Source organism: Giraffa tippelskirchi, chromosome 7, assembly GCF_054371585.1.
Source record: "Giraffa tippelskirchi isolate mGirTip1 chromosome 7, T2T-mGirTip1v1.2.pri, whole genome shotgun sequence".
NCBI lineage: Eukaryota > Metazoa > Chordata > Mammalia > Artiodactyla > Giraffidae > Giraffa > Giraffa tippelskirchi.
Window position 1 is genome coordinate 70,301,020 of NC_137281.1, and position 21,559 is coordinate 70,322,578.

The 21,559-nt window shown below is 42.4% G+C and overlaps 1 protein-coding gene and 1 long non-coding RNA gene across 9 annotated transcripts in view; one reads left to right on the plus strand and one right to left on the minus strand.

The window, feature by feature from the left end:
- The window catches only part of KCNN2 (potassium calcium-activated channel subfamily N member 2), a 476,417-nt gene that overhangs the window by 307,619 nt on the left and 147,239 nt on the right, over positions 1-21,559 (plus strand). For 7 of the 8 annotated variants that reach the window (XM_081505792.1, XM_081505793.1, XM_081505791.1 and 4 more), the window contains 3 exons: positions 4,566-4,770; positions 5,607-6,895; positions 7,491-7,586. In XM_081505792.1, coding sequence (XP_081361918.1) covers positions 4,749-4,770; positions 5,607-6,895; positions 7,491-7,586 — 1,407 coding nt within the window. In that variant the 5' untranslated portion in view covers positions 4,566-4,748. Of the gene's footprint in view, positions 1-4,565; positions 5,435-5,606; positions 6,896-7,490; positions 7,587-21,559 lie in introns of those variants that run through there. The other variant, XR_014058369.1, reaches the window with a different exon arrangement.
- Positions 4,305-5,589, minus strand: LOC145512173 (uncharacterized). Its single transcript, XR_014058370.1, has 2 exons — positions 5,102-5,589; positions 4,305-4,559 (listed from the first exon to the last, which is right to left on the minus strand). It is a non-coding gene; the product is annotated as an uncharacterized LOC145512173 (long non-coding RNA).

A 21,559-nucleotide genomic window follows, 5' to 3' on the forward strand; every position in this document is an offset into this window, starting at 1 on the left:
TGAGAGCCATCCTGCTGGATCCCTGCAGGACTGCAGACAAGTTCCTCCAAGCCACAGGGCAAGGAGCTTGAGCCTCTTTCTTCTTCCTTATTATGTAAAAAGACAAAACGGCCTCTGTTAGTGCGAATAAGTAGTCTTCATTGGCCTTCAGTTTTTATTGTAAATGTGGCCAAAAATGGGAAATGCCAAGGCTGCCAGCAAAGTCAGCAGAATACTGTGTCTGAAGAGACTAGGATCTGTATTTTTTAATATTTTTTAATTGGGCACCTTGGACCTGCATACGTACAGCACTGCGGTTTTATCCAGTCTTGTATCAGAGCCTCATGAATTATTCTGTTGATCAAATGAAGTTAACAAAATGACAGTAGTTGAGAATCTCAGAATCCCAATCAAGCCAGCGAGGACATGTCCATGAGGTCATTCAAAGACAGTGAATGGTAATAACAAGCTACTGCTCTCTGTTCCTTGACTTTTAGTGGGGTGCCAGCCAGTATGAGCAGATAGAATCAATAGGTTATCCTTCTACTATGCAGGAAAAGCTACAAGAGTGTTAAACAGACTCACCAGACAGACTCAGAAAACTGTATTTGAGGGTTAGCTTTTTCCTGCTACTCAGTAACTGCATGACCTGGGGTAGCCCAGGTGCCACATTTCAGGATTATCCTTACCTGTAAAGTAGAAATGATCATAAAAACTGCCCTACCTTGGGGTAAGGGTGCTTGAGAGATGAATATAAAACAACACATGAGAAACTGCTTTATAAACTAGAATGTGCTATTCAATAAGTCTTTTTTATGACTTGGTAGCTCGAATATGTGTTTCTAGCTGCCCAGGTATATTTGTTTATATAATCCATAGACTATTTTTAAAAGACTTATCACAGTCAATAATTTCAACCTGTTCACCTATTTAATCATTCAATTATACTAGCAAAACTAGTATAAGTTTTTTTTTTTTTTGCTGCACAACTGAGACTTTTATAGATATAGTGATTAGCTGAGACATGGTAGGAAACAAGGATGAGGGTAAAACAAATTTGGAAATGTTAAGATGTTAATGAATAAGTCCTAACAGTATAATTAATCCCTGAATAATAGTGATCTTACTAAAAATTAACAAGACAATCATCAATAAGCTCATTCAGGTCTTGATACTTTCTACTAATAATGTGGGAGCATAAAGAATATAATACATAAAGATATTTTACTGTTTTCTTCAAATGCACATTTCTTATGAATTGAGAGCAATATGTGGTTTAAAAATAAGTGTTTTTCAATGAAATATGTCAGGAAACAAAGAATTGTCGTAGTGCTGAGAGAACAACTCTGATATTTTCCCAAGTCCCATTTGCATCAAATGCTAAGCAAACTAAGTTCAAAGAGGCTGTGTCTTGTTACAATTTCTGTGGTTGGCACCATCAAATAATTTACTCATCCGGGCAAAGACAAAGAAAAATCTCAGAAAAACACTTACTTTGTAGGTCGAAGAATCTCTCAGAGCGCTCAGTGTGGCAAATGTGCCCTGGTGCCTGCATTAGCTTTTCTGATAGCCTTTACAAATAGACCAGAAACATCCAAATTCAAGAGTCCTGCTTTTTATAAGAAACAGAGATAGCATAGACTAGTAATCCTGTGAAAAAGAGAATTAAAAAAAAAAAACTGTTGGCATAATATAAATCTGCATAAAGTAAAGGATTAAGTGCAAATGACCTGAAGCTTTTTCCCAAGCCCCAGTGGTCTGGGAAAATCATCCTTCTAAGACCATTATTAAGTGTTTCTGGAGTGCTTTGGGAGTGTTATATGTATGTGTCTGTTCACCAGCTTGAAATACAACAAATATGAAAAAGCAATCTTTCTAACCCATAAGGTTAAAAAAAAAACAAACAGGTAATTTTTATAAGAACATGACACTAGAAAATTAAGGGCATTTAAATGATAGGATTTGAAATGTATTTTGCGGGTGAGTATGACCTCTGGTGTTAAACTAGAGAAATTTCCAGCACTTATGCATCTTAATGACAGAAAGAGAAGCAAATGCAACTTTCCAAGAGCTTATTATTGGAGGTTGCAAGCCCTTGTATTGTGACCTTTCTTTCAAACTCTTTTTATTTCCTCCCTCTCTCTTTCCCTCCTCACTCTCACAAATATGAGTATTTACTATATGTGAAGTACTGTCCATGTGAAAGAATATTATCTTCGTTGTTTTAACTACTTAACTTTACATGGTACATCTATAATCCTATATAGGGAGAAAAATAGCAAAATGATGGTAAACTGTATGAAAAAGTTTACATATAAGCTTGAAATCAGTTTGTTAATTTTACAAAGAAAAGAGGTTGATGAAAAGAACTCCTTAAATGTGCCCTTGTCATAACCCAAGAGTGTAAAATGTCCTAAACAATATTATGAGGATTCAGACTAAAAACAGAAACTTATTGTGAGATCTTGTCATTTTTCATCATCATACTCATAGGGGATTATCATACTCTCCAAATACAGACGTTTATTACCAAGAAGATTTTTTGAGTGTGATAGATGATTCCTTGAAACAGAAAGATGATAAATGTCTGACTGACTCTTGCTTTCCTCCCTCTCCAGTCACAGTGGGTTTCATATTATTTCATGAGCTTTTGCAAGGTACCGGCTAAGTGGAAGCCCTGATGATTTGAGTCTTGTTCTTCTTACGGTTCCTCGTGTTATGGGCCAAATCTCCATTTCTTTCTTACCTTGCATCCTTTCCTCCCTGCTGCTGCTGCTGCTGAGTCGCTTCAGTCGTGTCCAACTCTGTGCGACCCCATAGACGGCAGCCCACCAGGCTCCGCCACCCCTGGGATTCTCCAGGCAAGAACACTGGAGTGGGTTGCCATTTCCTTCTCCAGTGCATGAAAGGGAAAAGTGAAAGTGAAGTCGCTCAGTCGTGTCCGACTCTCAGCGACCCCATGGACTGTAGCCTACCAGGCTCCTCCGTCCATGGGATTTTCCAGACAAGAGTACTGGAGTGGGGTGCCATTGCCTTCTCCATCCTTTCCTCCCAACCTGCCTTAAATTTCAACAGCCTTTGTTTCTACATGATTAAAGGGGCTGCACCTAATCTCGTACTAGACAAAATATACAATATTCATTTCCCTGTTATTTTGTTTGTAGAACTTATTTGAAGCTTTGAATTTGCTATTTGAGAAAGTCAATTTGATAACAAAAGATGCAGACATTGCTTTTTTTGGCAGTCATTTTAAAACAACATTTTAATAACTCTAGAACCTTATATCTAAATCTGTAACAGTTTAGTGTGGTAACAATTATTATATTTGGAGAGGGTATTGATGCAGTCTTTCATTTAAATTTACAAAAGGCTGAAGAGAGTATTAATTTACCATGATAAATATATTTGATGTATTTAGATTTGGAAGGATGAAGCAAACTTTTTCACTTAATCAGCTATGTGTAACAACTAGAAGGAGGTCATATAATTCATTACAAAGTGAAAATAAATGTATTATGAATTTTGTGCTTGAGTTGAATTTTGTTTCACACCAAAAGGTGAAAACATTTTTATTTGGAAACTTTTGTTGTAATTTCAAATTATTCATTAGAGTTGTTTTTAAAAGTCATGCTCACCACACAATTCATGCAGATCTACTTAGCTAACCCAAAGATTCTACGAGCTTAATAATTCTAAACATGTTATTGAATTGCCAAAAATCATAATAGAATATAAAAATAAAATGCTATCTCCAGCTTTTAGCCATTCAAATTCTATTCTTGACCAAGACTACTGAGAAATGCAAGTTCTCTGGGACTAAAAGCAACTCTCTCCTTTTTTTTTTTTTTTCCTCCTGGATTTGTTTGCTTGCATGCACAAAAAATTAAAATTGTTTAACTCATGTCCAAAGGATATCCTAGAATGAATTATTCACTCCATAGCATTGAAACATATACACTCTCTTAGGAGCAGGTACCTTGTAAGCAACTTTAGGGCAGCTGCCGAGTAGAATATCAAGAAACTGGATCCTGCTGAGAATTCCAATTACCTAATGAAGGTGATCCGCTTTCACTTTAATTTCTTGGTCAGTCTAACTCTTTATAACTTCTATCATAAAAATCATGATTTAAAATTACAGTTTAAAAAGTAAATATTCAACTGGCCAGTGTATTTCATTCTATTTTCTGGAAATGGGAATCTCAGTTTACAGAGAAATACAAACGACAAAGACGCAAGATGGGGCAGTAACAAAGAACCCTTGAAAGGTTTCCCTGCCGCTTTGTTAGTGCAATATATCGCCTAAAAGGAAGACACATCACAGGAAATTTGTGAGACACAAAACGTAATTTTTATTGGTTTATTAGCAAATAAATATTATACCTAACTCGAGCAAAACTCCAGTACTGTCCCCAAGCAGCTATTATTCAGCCCGAGTTCTCACTATTAATAATTTCCCAGCCAGGGTATGACTGACGGTGTGAATCAGCCGCGCCAGGCCCCTCTCCATCCGCTGCTGCAGTCAGGCACAGAAGATGCTCGGTGTTTGCGCATCAGTGATCCGCCTCTGCTTTGTGTCTGTGCTGCAGGTGGGGAGGAGGAAGAGGAACAGAAGACGAGCTGGTGGTGGCTGGCGGTCGCTGAGCATCCCCCAAGACCCTCAAGCAAGCGTCCTCTCCAAGGCAGGAAAAGCCCACGGACCTACCCACTGGGGTGGCCAGAGGGCCTGAGCGCGTAACCCAGGACCCGGCGGCCGGGGGCGCCAGCCCCTCATGTTCCGCAGAACGCGCAAATGTGAGCGGCGGTAGCTGGGAAAGCCCTCCACCCCCGCCAGGGGGACCCGGGAAGCCCAATCGAGCTCTTCGGGAGGACGGAGGGGGATCCCCTGCTCCGGCCCCGCCCCCATCCTCCCCGGCCCAGGCGCCGAGGCGGTTAACCCTTGCAGCGCCGCAGCGCACTAGGGCGAGAGCACCGCGCAGCCTACCCCGACTATCAGGCGCCGAAGCCCAGCGGCCGGGGAAGATTAGGGCTCGAAGGCCGCTTGGATCTCGCCGCGGCCAACCTGGTGCTCGGGCGCCGGGGTTCTCACCAAGCCCTGCTGCACTGGCTCAGCTAGCCATCAAACCTTTTCTTTCCAAAGTGGGTGTCCCCACAGTTATTTGGCGGGTAGCTGGCAGCCCACTCTCAGCGGGACAATCAGGGGGACGTAGGCGTGGGGCGAGGGGGCTGTTGTTCCGCAGCTCTTAAGAGGCGTGCACGCCGGTGAATGAGTGGCCCCGGGTTCCGCGCCGTTCCCTCTCCTGACGCCCTGACTGGAGTGGCCCAACGTGCTGCAGTGCCCGGGCAGGTGATCGAGACTGCACGTCCGGCAACAGTTAGGGGGGCAGTGGCGCGGGAAGGAGGGACGCCCCTGCCTTTTCCCCTCTCACTGCAGACCCGCTGCATTCCCCAGCCCTCGTGGGGCTCAAGGGTAGTCCCCGATCATCAGCAAGCGGAACCCTCGCCCTGCCCCTGTCCTAGCCTGAGCACCCTCGGGTTTGCATCCTGCAGAGTCCCGCCTCCCCATCTCTCTCTCACACACACATGCTCCCCTAAACCTCGCGCCGCAAACTCAGTCTCGGTCCCCGCAGGTGATGTCATGCCCATTGTTTTGGTGCGCCCGACCAATCGGACTCGCCGCCTGGATTCTACCGGAGCCGGCATGGGCCCTTCCTCGCACCAGCAGCAGGAGTCTCCGCTCCCGACCATAACGCATTGCGCAGGGTGCACCACCGCCTGGTCTCCCTGCAGCTTTAACAGCCCTGACATGGAAACCCCATTGCAGTTCCAGCGCGGCTTCTTCTCAGAGCAGCCGCCTCCGCCGTCGCGCTCCTCGCACCTGCATTGCCAGCAGCAGCAGCAGAGCCAGGACAAGCCGTGCGCGCCTTTCGCGCCCCTCCCGCACCCTCACCACCACCCGCACCTCGCGCACCAGCAGCCGGGCAGCGGCGGCAGCAGCCCATGCCTCCGGTGCAACAGCTGCGCCTCCTCCGGTGCCCCGGGGGCGGGGGCGGGGGATAACCTGTCCCTGCTGCTCCGCACCTCCTCGCCCGGCGGCGGCGCCTTCCGGACCCGCACTTCCTCGCCGCTGTCGGGCTCGTCGTGCCGCTGCTGCTGCTCGTCGCGCCGGGGCAGCCAGCTCAATGTGAGCGAGCTGACGCCGTCCAGCCATGCCAGTGCGCTCCGGCAGCAGTCCGCGCCACAGCCAGCGTCCGCCTCCCAGTACCACCAGTGCCACAGCCTGCAGCCCGCCGCCAGCCCCACCGGCAGCCTCGGCAGCCTGGGCTCTGGGCCCCCGCTCTCGCACTACCACCACCCGCCGCACCCGGCGCCCCACCAGCACCACCAGCCCCAGGCGCGCCGCGAGAGCAACCCCTTCACCGAAATAGCCATGAGCAGCTGTCGGTACAACGGGGGCGTCATGCGGCCGCTCAGCAACTTGAGCGCGTCCCGCCGGAACCTGCACGAGATGGACTCCGAGGCGCAGCCCCTACAGCCCCCAGTGTCTGTCGGAGGAGGTGGCGGCGCGTCCTCCCCGTCTGCAGCCGCGGCCGCCGCCGCCGCCGCCGCTTCGTCCTCAGCCCCGGAGATCGTGGTGTCCAAGCCGGAGCACAACAACTCCAATAACCTGGCGCTCTATGGAGCCGGCGGCGGAGGCAGCGGTGGAGCCGGCGGCGGCGGCGGTGGCAGCGGGCACGGCAGCAGCAGTGGCACCAAGTCCAGCAAAAAGAAGAACCAGAACATCGGCTACAAGCTGGGCCACCGGCGCGCCCTGTTCGAGAAGCGCAAGCGACTCAGCGACTATGCGCTCATCTTTGGCATGTTCGGCATCGTGGTTATGGTCATCGAGACCGAGCTGTCGTGGGGCGCCTACGACAAGGTAGGTGCTCGAGCCCTTTGCCCACCGTTCCCGGGCCGCGGAGCCGGACGCCTGGTGGTTGCGGTGGTCGCTGGAGGGAACTCTCTGCCTGCCAGTCCCGAGCCCTCCCCTGACGATCGGAGATGTCCGCCGGGAGGGCGAGTGCCACTCCGACTCGCAGCCTTAACCCTAGTCTGGAGAGGAAGCTTTTCCGCGCGCAGCCAAAGTTCTGGAGGGAGTGAATGCCCCGCCAGTTTGGGCATTTTAAAGAAGTGATTTCAGGACTCCGTGGGGGAAAGCATGCTTTATTTCTCTCCTGAGGCTCACGATTTAGGAGGTCTCTTTCAAACCCAAAGGCTTAAACTCAAAGATAACTTCCTCATAGATTTCACTTCGAGAGCCACAAGCTGCACTTGGGTCTGTGTAGTTGCGGACCCCGAAGGTGCTTGGCCTTCCCTGATCGCCTCACTTTCCTGACAGATCACAGAGCCAAAATAGGTGCCCCTACCTCCATTCTCCCCTTGGGAGCTCAGATCCAATTGCTGGGGATTGGCCGACCCCCCGCCCAGGGCTTAAAAGTGCTTCTTTTAAAAAAGTGCTTCTGTCTTTGTTGCAGGCGTCGCTGTATTCCTTAGCTCTGAAATGCCTTATCAGTCTCTCCACCATCATCCTGCTCGGTCTGATCATCGTGTACCACGCCAGGGAAATACAGGTAACTTAGGCTCTGCTATTTATGAATGACCCCAACCTGGGGAAGTGCAAGGCAGCAGACGCTTTTCCAAGCTCTCCTGTCCTTGCCTGAGGTTACAGAAGACACAAGCTGTGTTCTTACCTTAGCACCTGACCTGTTCTTTCAAGAAGTTGAAAGCAAAACAAACAGTGCAGCATGTAAATATGCAGTAGTTTACTGGATGTATTTGTTAAACCTCGGATTTTCCCCCTCTCTTCTTTAGGTAGGTCCACTTCTCCGTGCCTGTCATTGCATTTGCTTTCCTTAAGGCCAGTTACTGCTACTGCTAAGTCGCTCCAGTCGTGTCCGACTCTGCGTGACCCCATAGACGGCAGCCCAACAGGCTCCCCTGTTCCTGGGATTCTCCAGGCAAGAACACTGGAGTGGGTTGCCATTTCCTTCTCCAATGCATGAAAGTGAAAAGTGAAAGTGAAGTCGCTCAGTCGTCTCCGACTCCTAGCGACCTCATGGACTGCAGCCCACCAGGCTCCTCCATCCATGGGGTTTTCCAGGCAAGAGTACTGGAGTGGGGCCAGTTAAGCACTAGCCTTAATCTGTAGGGTAGATGAGTATTCTCCTTTAATACACATTTAACAAGATGGATGGGTCATTAGGGAAGATTGTGCCTATCTGTATCACCTTCCATAGCTAACTGTAGCTTAGAGAAAAAAATAGTCCTGGGATATTCCTTGCTAATGTGTATTAATAAGGCAAGAGGAGAATTCTAACCTTTTCTATATCTTACCCTAACATTAGAGAAAGAATCTGTTGTGAATTTAGAATACAAATTCTGTATATCTGGTAGTTTGGTAGATTGTTAGGTACATTTATTACTTAAAATGTCACTTAAGAGCAAAGGCCACTGTCCTTGTGAGTGGACTTCTTAGGAAAATGTTTGTTTAAATGCAGCCAGGAACTCTGTTGTTAGATATGACCCATAACTGGCAATTTCAGAATATTTGATATAAAATTCATCTTTTGGATTTTTGGGGTCATCTTTTGGAGTTTTACTTTGTTGTAGCTTTCAGTCAACAGCATATTAAAGTTAGTGAATAAAATAACTAGAGTTTTCAAAAATTTAGAAAGATTGGGATTTTCCAGTTTACGACTTACACTAATATGTGCTTTCTCATTTTTTTGATTAGCTGTTATTTGTTTGACCAAACTATTAAACTCTTGAATTTAGGGTGCTTTCCTTTAGGAGTTGCCATTAAATTTAAATTATATTTAATTAATTATAAATTAAATTAATTTTAAGTTAGTTATTCACAAAAACAGTAGAAGAAACTAATTTTAACTACTACCCAGGCAAAATAAAGATACACTTGATCCCACATGAGGATGGAAAAATTACGTAAGCATGCTTTCAAATTTGCAAAGACTTTGAAAAGTGTGAAACTGAAGGAATGAGGATAGAGAAGGAGAATTAGAAGGAGTGAGAATATTTAGAGGTAAGTAATAAGACTGCACTGGCAAAAGAAGGCAAACACATTTGAACTCTAAAATTTGAATAATTTACACAGGTCCATCTTTAATTCAGCACTAGTGATCATGGGCTTTTGAGATTCTTTGAAATATTTTAAAGTAATACTAAAATGTAACTTAAACATAAGAGTATCTTTTCATTTTGACTCGAAGAAAAATGCTTAAGGCTGGGGAACAAACTAGGTCTCAGGGCCGTTTGACTTGGTTTACAGATGAGAAACCTGTAATCAGAAGAGGTGACTTGCTTGCCAGATCCCACAGCTAGACAGTGCAGAGCGTGACTGCCCTGTCCTCCTAGCATCCACCCCTCATGCTATCTGCTGCGCTCTGCTGCTGCTCATCAGTAGCCCTGAAACATGACCTGTCTTTGTGGTTCCTCTCTAAGTCCAAAAGTTTGATATTTGAATTGGGTTAAACTTAAAAGATTTTTCTGAAATCTTAGTAGGTATTTATGAAAGTCAAGTAACTTAATTTTTCTTTTTTAAGACTAGTGTAGTTTTACTTAATCTACCCTGGAAAGAGAACTTGCTGTTTTTTTGTTTTTGTTTTTTAATTAGACATCAGCTTTCAGATTATTCCTGTTCCTTCTGAAAAACGCATAGCTGAACAGACATTCATGGTGAAGAACATCTGATGGTATTAATATCAAGAACAAACTGTCTTCCTGAAAGCACTCATTTTTTAAGAATTATTGGCAAATTATTTTGAGTTTGAGAGGTCCAAACACTGGCTGGATGTTAATCACGTGTTATAAAAAAATTTTGATCATATTTGATCACTGTTGAAACTTAAAGTAATACAAATAAAAGAAACCATAATTTTAAAGATCATTTTACACTTGAAAGAATTCCACTCCTGGCTAATTTTGAGGATAATTTCTGTTATACAAATTCATAGATATCTTGATTAGAGTATGTATAGCACAGGCGTTAAGAATGAAGACATGAATGTTGCACCTAAGGGTTATAAGCACAGTGAACCTCTTTACTGCTGGGGCAGCATAAACATCACAAAAAGTTAGATTTTTTTTAATTGGTGATACATGGTTTCTACCAAACCAACCACACTTAAGATAATTTCAAATTAGATGCTCAGGTAATATCATTTAGTTGTTTTGGATGTAGCTAGCACTGGAGAAAGAAATGGCAACCCACTCCAGTATTCTTGCCTGGAGAATCCTAGGGACGGCAGAGCCTGGTGAGCTGCCGTCTATGGGGTCGCACAGAGTCGGACACGACTGAAGCGACTTAGCATAGCATAGCATAGCATTACTGTTTAATCTTGAGAGATTTTTTTTTTCTCCAGCTAAAGTTACAAATTTTATCTGAGCTGCATTTTTTAAAAAAATATAAAATGGAAAAGGACAAAATAAATATGGAGACCCTGAGCTAGAAATCAAGAACCACAAAAACATGTTCTAATTCAACCAGAGAGTAGAGTCAGTGATTGCTTCTGAAATACTTCACTCTGAAACACAGTGAAGTCAAGCGCACAGGCTAATGTATCCATGTGTGGAAAGTGATGAAGTGTACCCTTTTTAACTTACTAATGTCATTGGTATAGGTGTACTTCTTTCATAAATTTTAAGCAAATAGGTACCTCTCAGTTTATTATTAAGAATTCCAAGTATATTGATTAGCTTTGAGTTAAAGAACTCAGTGTAGGGGCTATGCCACCGTTCAGAGCATGTTCTTGGATGCAGCGTACAGTCTTACGTGACACTGTGTCTTTTTCTTTCTAGCATAGCAGTATGCTGATTGGGTAGTGAGAGCTAGCTAGTATGGGGTTTTGGTACATGGTAGGATTTCTCACTGCATTCAGAAAAGTCAGTGTTACAGCCAGTGTTCTGTCTGGCTGTCCACTAGAACTTCTTTAACAAAGATTAGGGAGGCCCTGACATTTCCATGAAGAACCTTGGGAAGCAAGTCAGTGTGACCTTTTATAAAATGTTTATACACAGTCTATCAAAATTAGATGGGTCAGGTGAGTCATGGATGGAAGTGCTTGAATTAAAATAGTGTGATAGGCAGGCTTTGTAAGGACTTAGCTCAGTACATTTCAGCTTTGCTGTCATTTTTCAGTACCACAGACAGCTCAGTGCACCAGGCTATAGTTTGCTCATTTCACTAATTACTTTAACACCCCCACCCCCTAAACAAAAATGAAGTCACTTTTTGGCGGTGGGTAGGTCAGAATACTTATATAAAATCAGATTTAGTGGGGCACATTTTCAGCAAAGTAGATATTAGATTTTCTCAAATAGATATTTGGCTTTCCTATATTCAGCAGCAAAATTTAAAAATTATGAATTGATATATAAAATAAATTTTAGCAAATGCCTTTTATCATAATCTTCTGACAAAGGAAAAGTACTATGGGGATTGTTTTATACACTTTAGAAAGGTCACTTGATACTAAATAAGTAGCTTCCTCACCTCAAGTACAAGATCAAATAATAGGGAAAACAGAGGCATGATTTCCTGTGACTTCTTTTTCTTGCCCTTCTTCTGTGGGTTTGGAATTATTTTTTTGATGGAATAAGAACAAAACAATGTTCAAATACTCTTTAAGATCTTTAATATCAAATAAGTTGAATGTAGATTTCACTTCATCTTTTCAACGTTAGTGTAATTGAGTTTCTCTTGTGAAAGGAATTTTAGTTGAAAGAACTGTTTAGTATTTTTGAAAAAGGCAAATACAAGATTGGGAAGAAAGCCTCTCGGACGATCTTTCTGGTTCTCACGAGACGTGGCAGAATGGAGTATACTATACTTTAAAGTTGAAAACAGTTTTGTTTCCTTGATTTTGTTTTGGTAATATAATTATATAATAAAGAGGACTAGAGGAAACACTGATTTTTCTTTGGTATCTCTTGCAGTAGAGTAACTGCATTCTTCTTCAAGTTAGCTTTTCAGAGATGGATGCTATAGATCTAAAACTGGAAGGGCAAAAATTAAAATTTCTTTATACTCGTGCACGTAGGCCACACAAAGGAGAAAGGAGTGACTGAGAACAGAACTTTAACAGCCTCTAAAGGCTCCTGGACTGGTTGGGGAGGGATGGTTAAGTGTCCACTGAGTAGACTGTGGCTCCCCTGTGGTGGGGGCGGGAGAAGGATGCTTGCTTTTGTACTCCTGCAGAGAGCAACTAGATGCTTCCAGACCATACAGAAAATGATGCATATAGTTACTATTCTTATTAATAAAATAATAGTAAATAAATATACATAGTAAAAATAACTGGTACAGAAGAGCTTAAAATAAATATGATAGTCACATTCTCAGTCCTGTTTTTCATAAACAGCCACTTTTAAATTTCTCATGCATTTCTCCAAAATTTTAAAAAATAAATATTTAGTTGTGTTGAGAGACATGCACAGGGCTTCCCTGGTGACTCAGCAGTAAAGAACCCACCTGCCAATACAAGAGACTTGAGTTTGACCCCTGGGTCAGAAAGATCCCTGGAGAAGGAAATGGCAATCCGCTCCAGTGTCGTTCCCTGGACAGAGGAACCTGGTGGGCTACAAGTCCACGGGGTTGCCCAAGAGCTGGACACCACTTAGCAGCTCAGCAACAACAGAGACACACATGCACTGCTCTTGATGTATTTTGAGGCTTTCTTCATCAGCACATGGAGACCCATCTCATTCTTTTTCAGCTGTTTATTATCCCATTGTATGGATGCACTGTGCCTTACTGACAGGCCCTTGGCATTTTCTAGGCTTTTGTTATTATGCTGCTGCTGCTGCTAAGTCGCTTCAGTCGTATCAGACTCTGTGCGACCCCATAGATGGCACCCCACCAGGCTCCCCCATCCCTGGGATTCTCCAGGCAAGAACACTGGAGTGAGTTGCCAGTGCCTTCTCTAATGCATGAAAGTGAAAAGTAAAAGTGAAGTCGCTCAGTCGTGTCCGACTCCTAGAGACCCCTTGGACTGCAGCCCACCAGGCTCCTCCGTCCATGGGATTTTCCAGGCAAGAGTAAAACATACATGCTTATTTTAATCTGCTAATTAGAGGATGCACATATGATAAATATCCAGCAGACAGACTGTTGAATAGAAGGGAGTTTGTATTTTAAATGGAAAGGTACTGCCCACCAATCTTTTAGAAAGATCTTCAGAGTTTTCATTTTCTGCTTCCCCACACATTATTTCCCCACAACATTGTTTACATTGAATGTTATAAAAAGGAATTTTAAATAACTTTGGCTTTGCAAAGTTTACTATTTTCTTGAAAAATATTTTTTGTGAAAAAATCCTTAAGGACAAAGCTCATGGCCTCATAGGGTTATTTGCAACATTTTGCAGTGTCTAGTGGTACATTATTGAATCTGCTGACAAACTGGCCAATCCTTGTAAAGATGCCATCAGAAGCAATATTTGCCAAATTTGGGGTTTTTTTTAACTTAAACTTCGGAGATGAAAGAAGGTGAAAGAGTAGAAGGAATGGTCTTCAACTTGTCCTTAGATCTCTCCCATATCTACAAGGCAGAGAAAAATTAACTCTTTGTAGGACTCTGAAAGGTCGTGAGGTGGATACCTTGCTTATATTGCTTTGTTGTGTGGTGGTCAGCTCCATGACCTCTGTCTATACTGCCATCGGCTTCTACATCAGTTGTAATGAGACTCTGAGTCCCTTTGACTTCACGTATACCCTGTAGTAACGAAATCACTCAGGACTAATTTTCTCCACCTGCCTGTGTAAAGGTCTCTGCATTATTAATGGATGTGACACTAAATAAAGCAATCCTGCTGTGTTTACAGAGTAGCATCACAAATGAATGAAGAGTGGAAATTTAGGTTTACCGCAAGTGGGTTCGCTTGCTCTGCCAAGTCGTTGCTGGGCCATGTTTTTGTACAGCTTGGTAAGAGGGCCACTGTGGGCTGTCATCATCCCAAACCACATCTGGCAGGGTGGACAGAGAAAGCCGGCACTGATTTAACTTCAGGGAGTTACTTTTGGTCAGGATATAAAGTGGTTTCATGGGGCTATTTTAGAGAGAATTTCTGCTCATTAGAAAATAATATGATGTTTGCTACTTGGGGAGTATATTTTTAACCCTAAACTCCTTTAGGATTCTCTTTTTAGAACTGGAAAGACCTGAAATGTTATCTGGCCCAGGATCCCAGCTGGCATGACATCTCAGATAAAAGTAGCCACCCAGTTTCTGCCTGAACCCTCTTACCATGATGGTCAGTTTGTCTGTACAAGGTTGGCCCATTGCCAGACAGCTCTTACTTTTAGGAAGGTTTTCCATATGTTGGGGTGAAGTCTTCCCATATTCAACATTTAAATAGTTTTTGAGCTCTGCTAATACAATGAGGAATAAGACAATCAGGTTCCTTCTCTCCTGGAACTGACATTCCATGCAGGCAGGCGAAGGAGAGAGACAAAAATTAAGGAAGAACATTTTGAGTTGTGATAAGTTGTGTCATGAAGTCCCCATAAAAGGGACTGTGGTAGAAAATCATTAGGGGCAGACGGTTGTCATCAGACAGGGTGATCATGGGAGTATTCTCCAAGGAAGTGACTTTTAAACCGAAACATAAAGGAATAGAAGTTATCAGTTACTGGCAGAGTCTGGAGGAAAAACCTTTTCAAAGGCCTTGTGACTGAAAGGGATTTCTGTAGTCCCAGCAACGGGACAGTGTTACTGGTGGTGTGAGAGATGATATGCAAGGTTGTAATACTGAAGGGTCCTGAGACCATAGTAAGACTTTGTGATACCTTTTTCAAAGTGCATAAGACCATCACTGAAGCATAGACGAGTCACAATCCAGCTTACTGTGTAAGCAGACGTTTTGTTTAGTGGTGGTGGGGGTGTGCGGTGGGGAAGCTCTGAGGAGATTGGTCTGGAGACCATTAGACTCTTAGCAACTCACATTGTAGAGATGATGCTCACTTGGCTTGGGTAACAGCAGTGGAAATGAGGGGAAGTGGTCTGATTTGAGATCTAAGTTGGAGGAAGAATGGACGTCTTAGTGATTGGCTATGACAGGTAAGGGCAAGGGATGATGCAAAGATGATCCCCAGGGTTCTGGTTGGAGCATCTGAGTGTGTGATGCTGAAGGGGGAGGACTCACACCAAAGGGTAGGATGTGGAAGTGCTTCTGATTATACAAGAGAATCTTGAATTCAGGGGAAAAGTGTGGACTAGAAATTTAAGTTAGAAAGTAATGAGCATAGAGGCTATTTAAACCCACAGGAATAGATAAAATCGCTGAGAGAAAATAGATGAGAGAAGAAGGTGGAGAGTGGATCAGCCTCTGACATCGAGAGGTTGTGTGAAGGAGGAACTAAAGAAAAGCAGGAAGAGTGGCTTGCCCTTGAGGTGGAGCTGGGCGTGTTGGGAGGAGGGCACAGTGCGTGTACCGAATGCTGTGTGGTCTGTTAATGTCCGCTAAAGAGGTGCCTTCTGGATTCGACAAGTTGAAGTCATCGCTGACCTTGATGAACAATTTCTGCGGGACAGTAGGAACAGAAAACAGACTGCATGTCCAGTATACCAGGATAAATCAATTCCCCCTTCAAAGAATTAGAGAACACAAGTTAAACATTGTTAGGTCCCTTTAAATGCCTTCCTATTTAAACAGCCTCAGCTTCTTTGAACATTCCTGGTCACACTGAGGATGTCCCTTCTGGACTTGGACTCTGTTTTGTTGAATTCTCTCTTTGAATAAGAAGGTCAGACATGTACTCAGTACTTTCAGGTGACATCTGCCAGTGAACTTGTTACCTCCCTTTGTCAAAAATGCTTCATTGTACCAACTGTTATTTCCTCCAAAATGGTCTTTGCTTCACATAAACTGTTGCCAACCACACTTGTAAAACTGTTACTGAACTGAATGTAGGGCTTTACATTTATTGACTCTGTTAAATAGCATCTTGGTTTCAGATGAGTGTTTCAGCCTGTCAGAATTCTTTGAACTGTAATTGTGATGTTTATTTGACACACACTTTATTTAGGTACGGCAAATGCTGTGTATGGACTGGTTATGGCATTGGCAAAACTCAAATCAGTGTTAAACATGGTCGGTATTAGTGGCTGTTACACCATTTGCCCACACTCACCTCTGTTCCTAGCTTCTCGCTAGCCGTGACTTTGAAAAGTGTACCTGAGAAACCCATGCCCAAGGCATGAGTGAGCCACAGTCAGAGCTGAGAAGTAGGACCTGCTTTGCAGCTGGCCATCTGCTCACCCATGGTATTTGGTTCTGCCTTTCATGTACTAACAACTCTATGAACCCTGACTATAGGCCAGCCTACGTTTCTCAACAAGAATGTCATGAGGTCTACCAGATTCTGTGCTGAAATCCATGGATTTTGTGCTCATGATCAGTCAGTCTATTCATGATATCCGAGAAGGAAACAAGACTAATGGGCTTGTCATTTTAAGAATGAAAATATATTAGGCTTTATGACCAAAGGCCTTTCTTCTTAAAAATTTTGATTTTCTCTCCAGATGATAACATCAATAAATATTTATGTTAGAAAATCTATAAAACATAGATAATGTGAAAAGAATGCTAGTTTAATCTCACCACCCAGAGACAAGTATTATTATGATAGAATGTATTTATATGAAGTACATGGACCTGATATTTGCTATATATCAGTATCAAGAAATTAATGTTCTTTTCATGTAATTTTCTCTTCATTTCCCCATGCCATTGACCATTCCAGTTTTTTTGCATTATATGGTATATTCAGTTTAATCCTTTCCCTTATTTTTGGACACAAGAAAAATTAGAAAGGAAAATCAAAAAGAACCTATTTAAAATATTTATATAATAAATACTTTGCGGATGAATTTATATAAGCATCTCTAATGATTTCCTAAGGATAAATTTCCAAGGCAGTAATTACTTAAAGCATATTATTTAAGACAATTGAGAATTTGTCAAATTATCCTCCAAAAAGTTTATATCAGTTCATTGATTTTTAAAGTACTTACAAACCACTTCATTAAATAACTGACAATTGTTTTCTGGAGTGTCTGTGTTCACGTTAGTGATTCATATTTTGAGTATTGTCCTACTTTGTGAATCTAGAAATGTGCCTCCCTGGAGTCTCTTATAGCTTCTTATTTCTCCTTGATTTTGGTTTCTAAATCTTGGCTAACCAGGTTTGTCAAAGGGTAATTGTGCTTGATAATTAAAGTTTGTATAGAAACGATGCAAAAGCAGTATTGGAAGATAACTTTGTCCACAGATGTTCCCAATCTTTGTTATTATAGGATGCTGTGAAAACCATAATTTCTGAAATTGTTCTCTACAAACTTTCCTGCTGAGCAAAGCAGTCAGACTCTCCTTTGAGTTGTTTACTGTGTTTTGCAGCATCGTCCTGAGGCTTTGTGCACTGATTCTAAAGCCGGTCTGTCTGGGCTCGTACCCAGCTCTGCCACTAATTAGCAGTGTGACCTTGGGCACATTACTCAATTTCTCTGCACTTCACTTTCCTGGTTTGTGAGATGGGGACTGTAGAGTACTTTTCTCATCAGGTTGTTATGAGAATTGAGTGTGCCTGTGTGTGTAATTGTACACATATATATGTGTGTGTATGTATATATGTATATCACTTAGAATGCTGCCTGCTGTGTGCTGAGGGCTGTTTAGGTGTCAGCTGCTGGTTACTGTTAGCTACTTTGGGGTTTGTTGGGGTGGAAGGGGAGGAATTGGAGCCCAGCCTCTGTGGGCTTTGGGAAACAGTGGTGATATTTTTTCTTCTTTTACAAGTCTTACAGGAGGGAACAGAAAAAAAAAAAAAAAGGTGTGCATTCAAAACAGTGTTCAGTAGTCTATTAACACTTAAACTTGAATAGGTGTATGTTCTTTTTTTAACAAAAGCTTTGCTCTCCATTAACAACAGCCAATATTTTTTTAAACTGAGTTAGTTCAGATTCTCCCTGTGGGCAGGTTGGCCATCTGAGGAAGTAAGTGTACATTTTGGTTGTCAGGATTCAGATCAGTAAACTAGTGTTAGAGTACCATGATGTTAGGCTCACCATTTTTATAAAAATAGCTGTTTTGCCTGTAAACCCACCATAGGTTTGGCTTCTAGCTGAAAGCAAGGTTCTTTGTGAGCTACATTAACTCCTTCAGGAACCCAGGTCATAGCTTGATGGCATCTCCATCTAATTAGGACCCTGGTGACTTAAAGAGTTAAGTAGAGCACCCTGAAAAGTAAGCAAAGGGAATAGTTTGTAATGGAAAATTCTGGTAGGAAATCCCTGCTGAAAGGGTAAGAGGTGATAAACAACCAAAGGCGTATGTAGAAAGGATTGTAATTGACAGCATTTCTGTCTATATTCATTGAAGGTTTATGATATATTTAAATCTTTTTTCTGGATTAGGTTTATCTCTGTTAAATTTTGTTTAGCGTGCCACCACCCTCAACCATTGTGCTTGGAGTACAGTGGTTTGAAAGAATTGAGAAGAATTTTGTGTGTCAGTATGATAAGTAATATCTCAAAATACTTGTTGTTCATTGATTGGGTTTACTTTTTATCAGATGGCTTGTATCTTCTCTTCTGTTTCATTTCAAATGACCATTAGCTGAGTCTGTATTATTCCTGTCTCTCTTTTTGAACAATGAGTTAGTAATGTGTATAGTATAGTGTTGGGTGAGTTTTCTTCTTTGCTTTTTGAATTTATGAAACACATGGGAATTTAAACATTATATACCTTAAACTGAACGGTGTCGAGAAATTTTAACAGCCAGTGTTTTACATCTATAACTTGTCATATGCTTTCTTGACTATCTGAACATTTTTACCTAGTTATGTATTTATCTATAGTGGTTATCCAGAAGGTATTAAGATGAGGTTTTTACAAAATATTCTGACTGTTGAAATGTGGGTATACAGCTCTTACTGGTTTTATCCACTGAGGTGGTCTTCTCTCAGAAAATTTTGGTCTTCCAAGGGAATTGTATGTAATATTTATATATTGGTTTTGACTCTAACATACTGAATTTTGAGGAGGAGGCATTAAGCACTGTGGTATGGTTGTCATGGTCTTGAGTACTGCTTTTCTGTGGATAGTGTCTGCTGTCAAGAGGGTTAAAAATACACAGTGCTAATCCTTAAACTGCTTAAGGTTTTGATGAGTGGTCAAGGGAAATTATATCCTAGTACTGGATTCATTTTCAAGGTCACAGATTACTTAAAATATTGAAAAACCAATAATTGGGCTGAATATTTATTGAAATTGGATGCATATAAAATGATACAAAAGTGATGGCTCTGAGATTTGTAATAGTTACCTCATGTGTTTTCAAAGGTACATCTAGTGCTTCTAGCCATATACTCAAGCAAAGTTGTTGACTGAACACTTAATTTCATTTATTTGGATTTAACTATGAAATTTTAAGATGAAAGTCTTGGCTTCTAGGAACTTGCCTTAGGTCAATTTTCATACTGGTAAATCCTCACAAACTTGGAAAAAGTTTTTATATCAAAGAGCATGAATTGCTACCTGTCCTTTGAAGCGAAAATAGCTTAAGATATGTTTATTTAGTTAAATGTGTGATTCATTTAAAGCTTCAGCTTACTGCTTAAACTTGTGGGTAATGTTGTAAATTTTAACGCTATTGTTGAAAATTATTTTGAAAATAATTTTACTTCTTTCCCACTAGTATCTTAGTCAGGAAACCTCACTCTTTGTTCTCATTTGTCTGTGTCAAAGAGGAAACGTAATGAAAATGCATTGGGCAGACTCGAAAATTAAGCAATAGTGATATAAAGAGAAATCTCTAATTTGTTTGGGGCAGGGGAAGGCAACAGAGCTGTATTAAGGCTGAAAACTATTTTTCAAAATATCCTTGATTTGGGATTCACTAGCTCTTGTAGGTTTTTTTAAATATTATTTTTTTAAAGCTTAATCTTCTGCATTCTTTTTTTTTCTTTCAGCGTATCTGCTTTACACAGTCGTTCTTTATCCTTTTTGACAACCATACCTACTTTTCAGTTACTATGTTTGGGCCATGTTCTGCCTCACATCTCAGAATGTGTCCCTTGGGTGCTGCTTCCATTGGGGGGTGAAGATCCAGCCCACTTGCTGTCATGTTCACTGTCTCGCTTAGTCTGAGACTGTAGACACAGAGTGCTTCTGTGGCAGCTACTCTGAAATCGTGACTCCTTCAAATGTGTCTTATTGCAGTTTTATACAACTGGCCACAGAGGGAGAGCGGATGTGTGTTTAGGACTTTGTCCCTCAAGCCCATGTCCGAACATCTCGGGCAAAGACCACAGAGCACATTCCGTGGCGAGCATTTTCTCTGCAGCATTTGCCTAGAAACAAGAGGTCTTCTCTGCACTGTTGTACATGAGCACATGTCATCACAGTGAGATGGTTGATGTGGTGGAGGGTGGGAGGAAGGCTCATAGTCAAGATCTGAACTGTGGCGTATTGCCATAGGGGGACCAAATTCAACAAAGGATCAGGTCAGGTGGATGGTTGGGTGGAAGTGACCAGCTCCGCTACCTGCACTCCCAGGCTGAAGACGAACTTTTTTTAATTGGCTTTCATTTCCTCTCTCCTCTGCTGGTATGCTGATGACCTGTACCTTTGTAATGGGATCAAAAAAATTGACGACTTTCACCCTTTTTTCTTAAACACAATGGGGAAAATGACAAAAATGCTACAAATCTGGTCCTCTTTGGCAAGAAGATAAGAACAGGGGAATTTTCAAATCATCTCATTGACTTTGTTTAAAATTTGCCCATTGAATCCTTTCTTTGAGGAGCAGCCCTGCCCACCCAGCAGTCTCTGAGGTCCCTGCTGGGTGTGTTTACATAAGCACCCCTCCCAGCTCCTCCAGCTTTGTTTGCACTGGGGAATATTCCGGGGAACACTGCTGTGTTTTGAGATTTCCAGCCACCTTAGGATTCCCTAGCTGACTCTGAACCTGAGCGCTGGGTTGAGGATACGTGCTGCTCTCTAGTACCCTCGGGTGCATCACTGTTGTTGGAGGGAGGAGATGGAGACATAGATAGAATATTTTCCAGTCATGGAAAATGCATGCATCATATCAGACGCTTATGCTTGTGTTTATGTTGAGTGTTAAAGCTTTGTGTAATGTAGACAAGCCAGTGCCTAGACATGATCCAGCCATCTGGCAGGGCCGGTCACTGTGCAGCAGAGGCTGGTGGCAACACAAGGCATGCCCTTCCCACCCCAGAGGACAGTGTAGGTAAGGGGTCGTGTTGGCCCCTTTTATTTGGACAGCCACATGGGCTTCTGAGAAGCAGCCCCCCCGGGTAGTGTTCACCCCTGGCTTGGAATCCAGGCAAATTGGAATCAGAACTCAGCTTCACCCTGGGTGACCCTGAGAAGAAAATCTGACCCCTGGTGGGCTCATTTCTTTATTTGTAAAGTGGAGATGAGAATTACGCCTATCTCACTAGATTGTTTTGATGATTCAGTGAGACAGCATTTATGAAGAGCCTAGTATAATATGACACATTCAG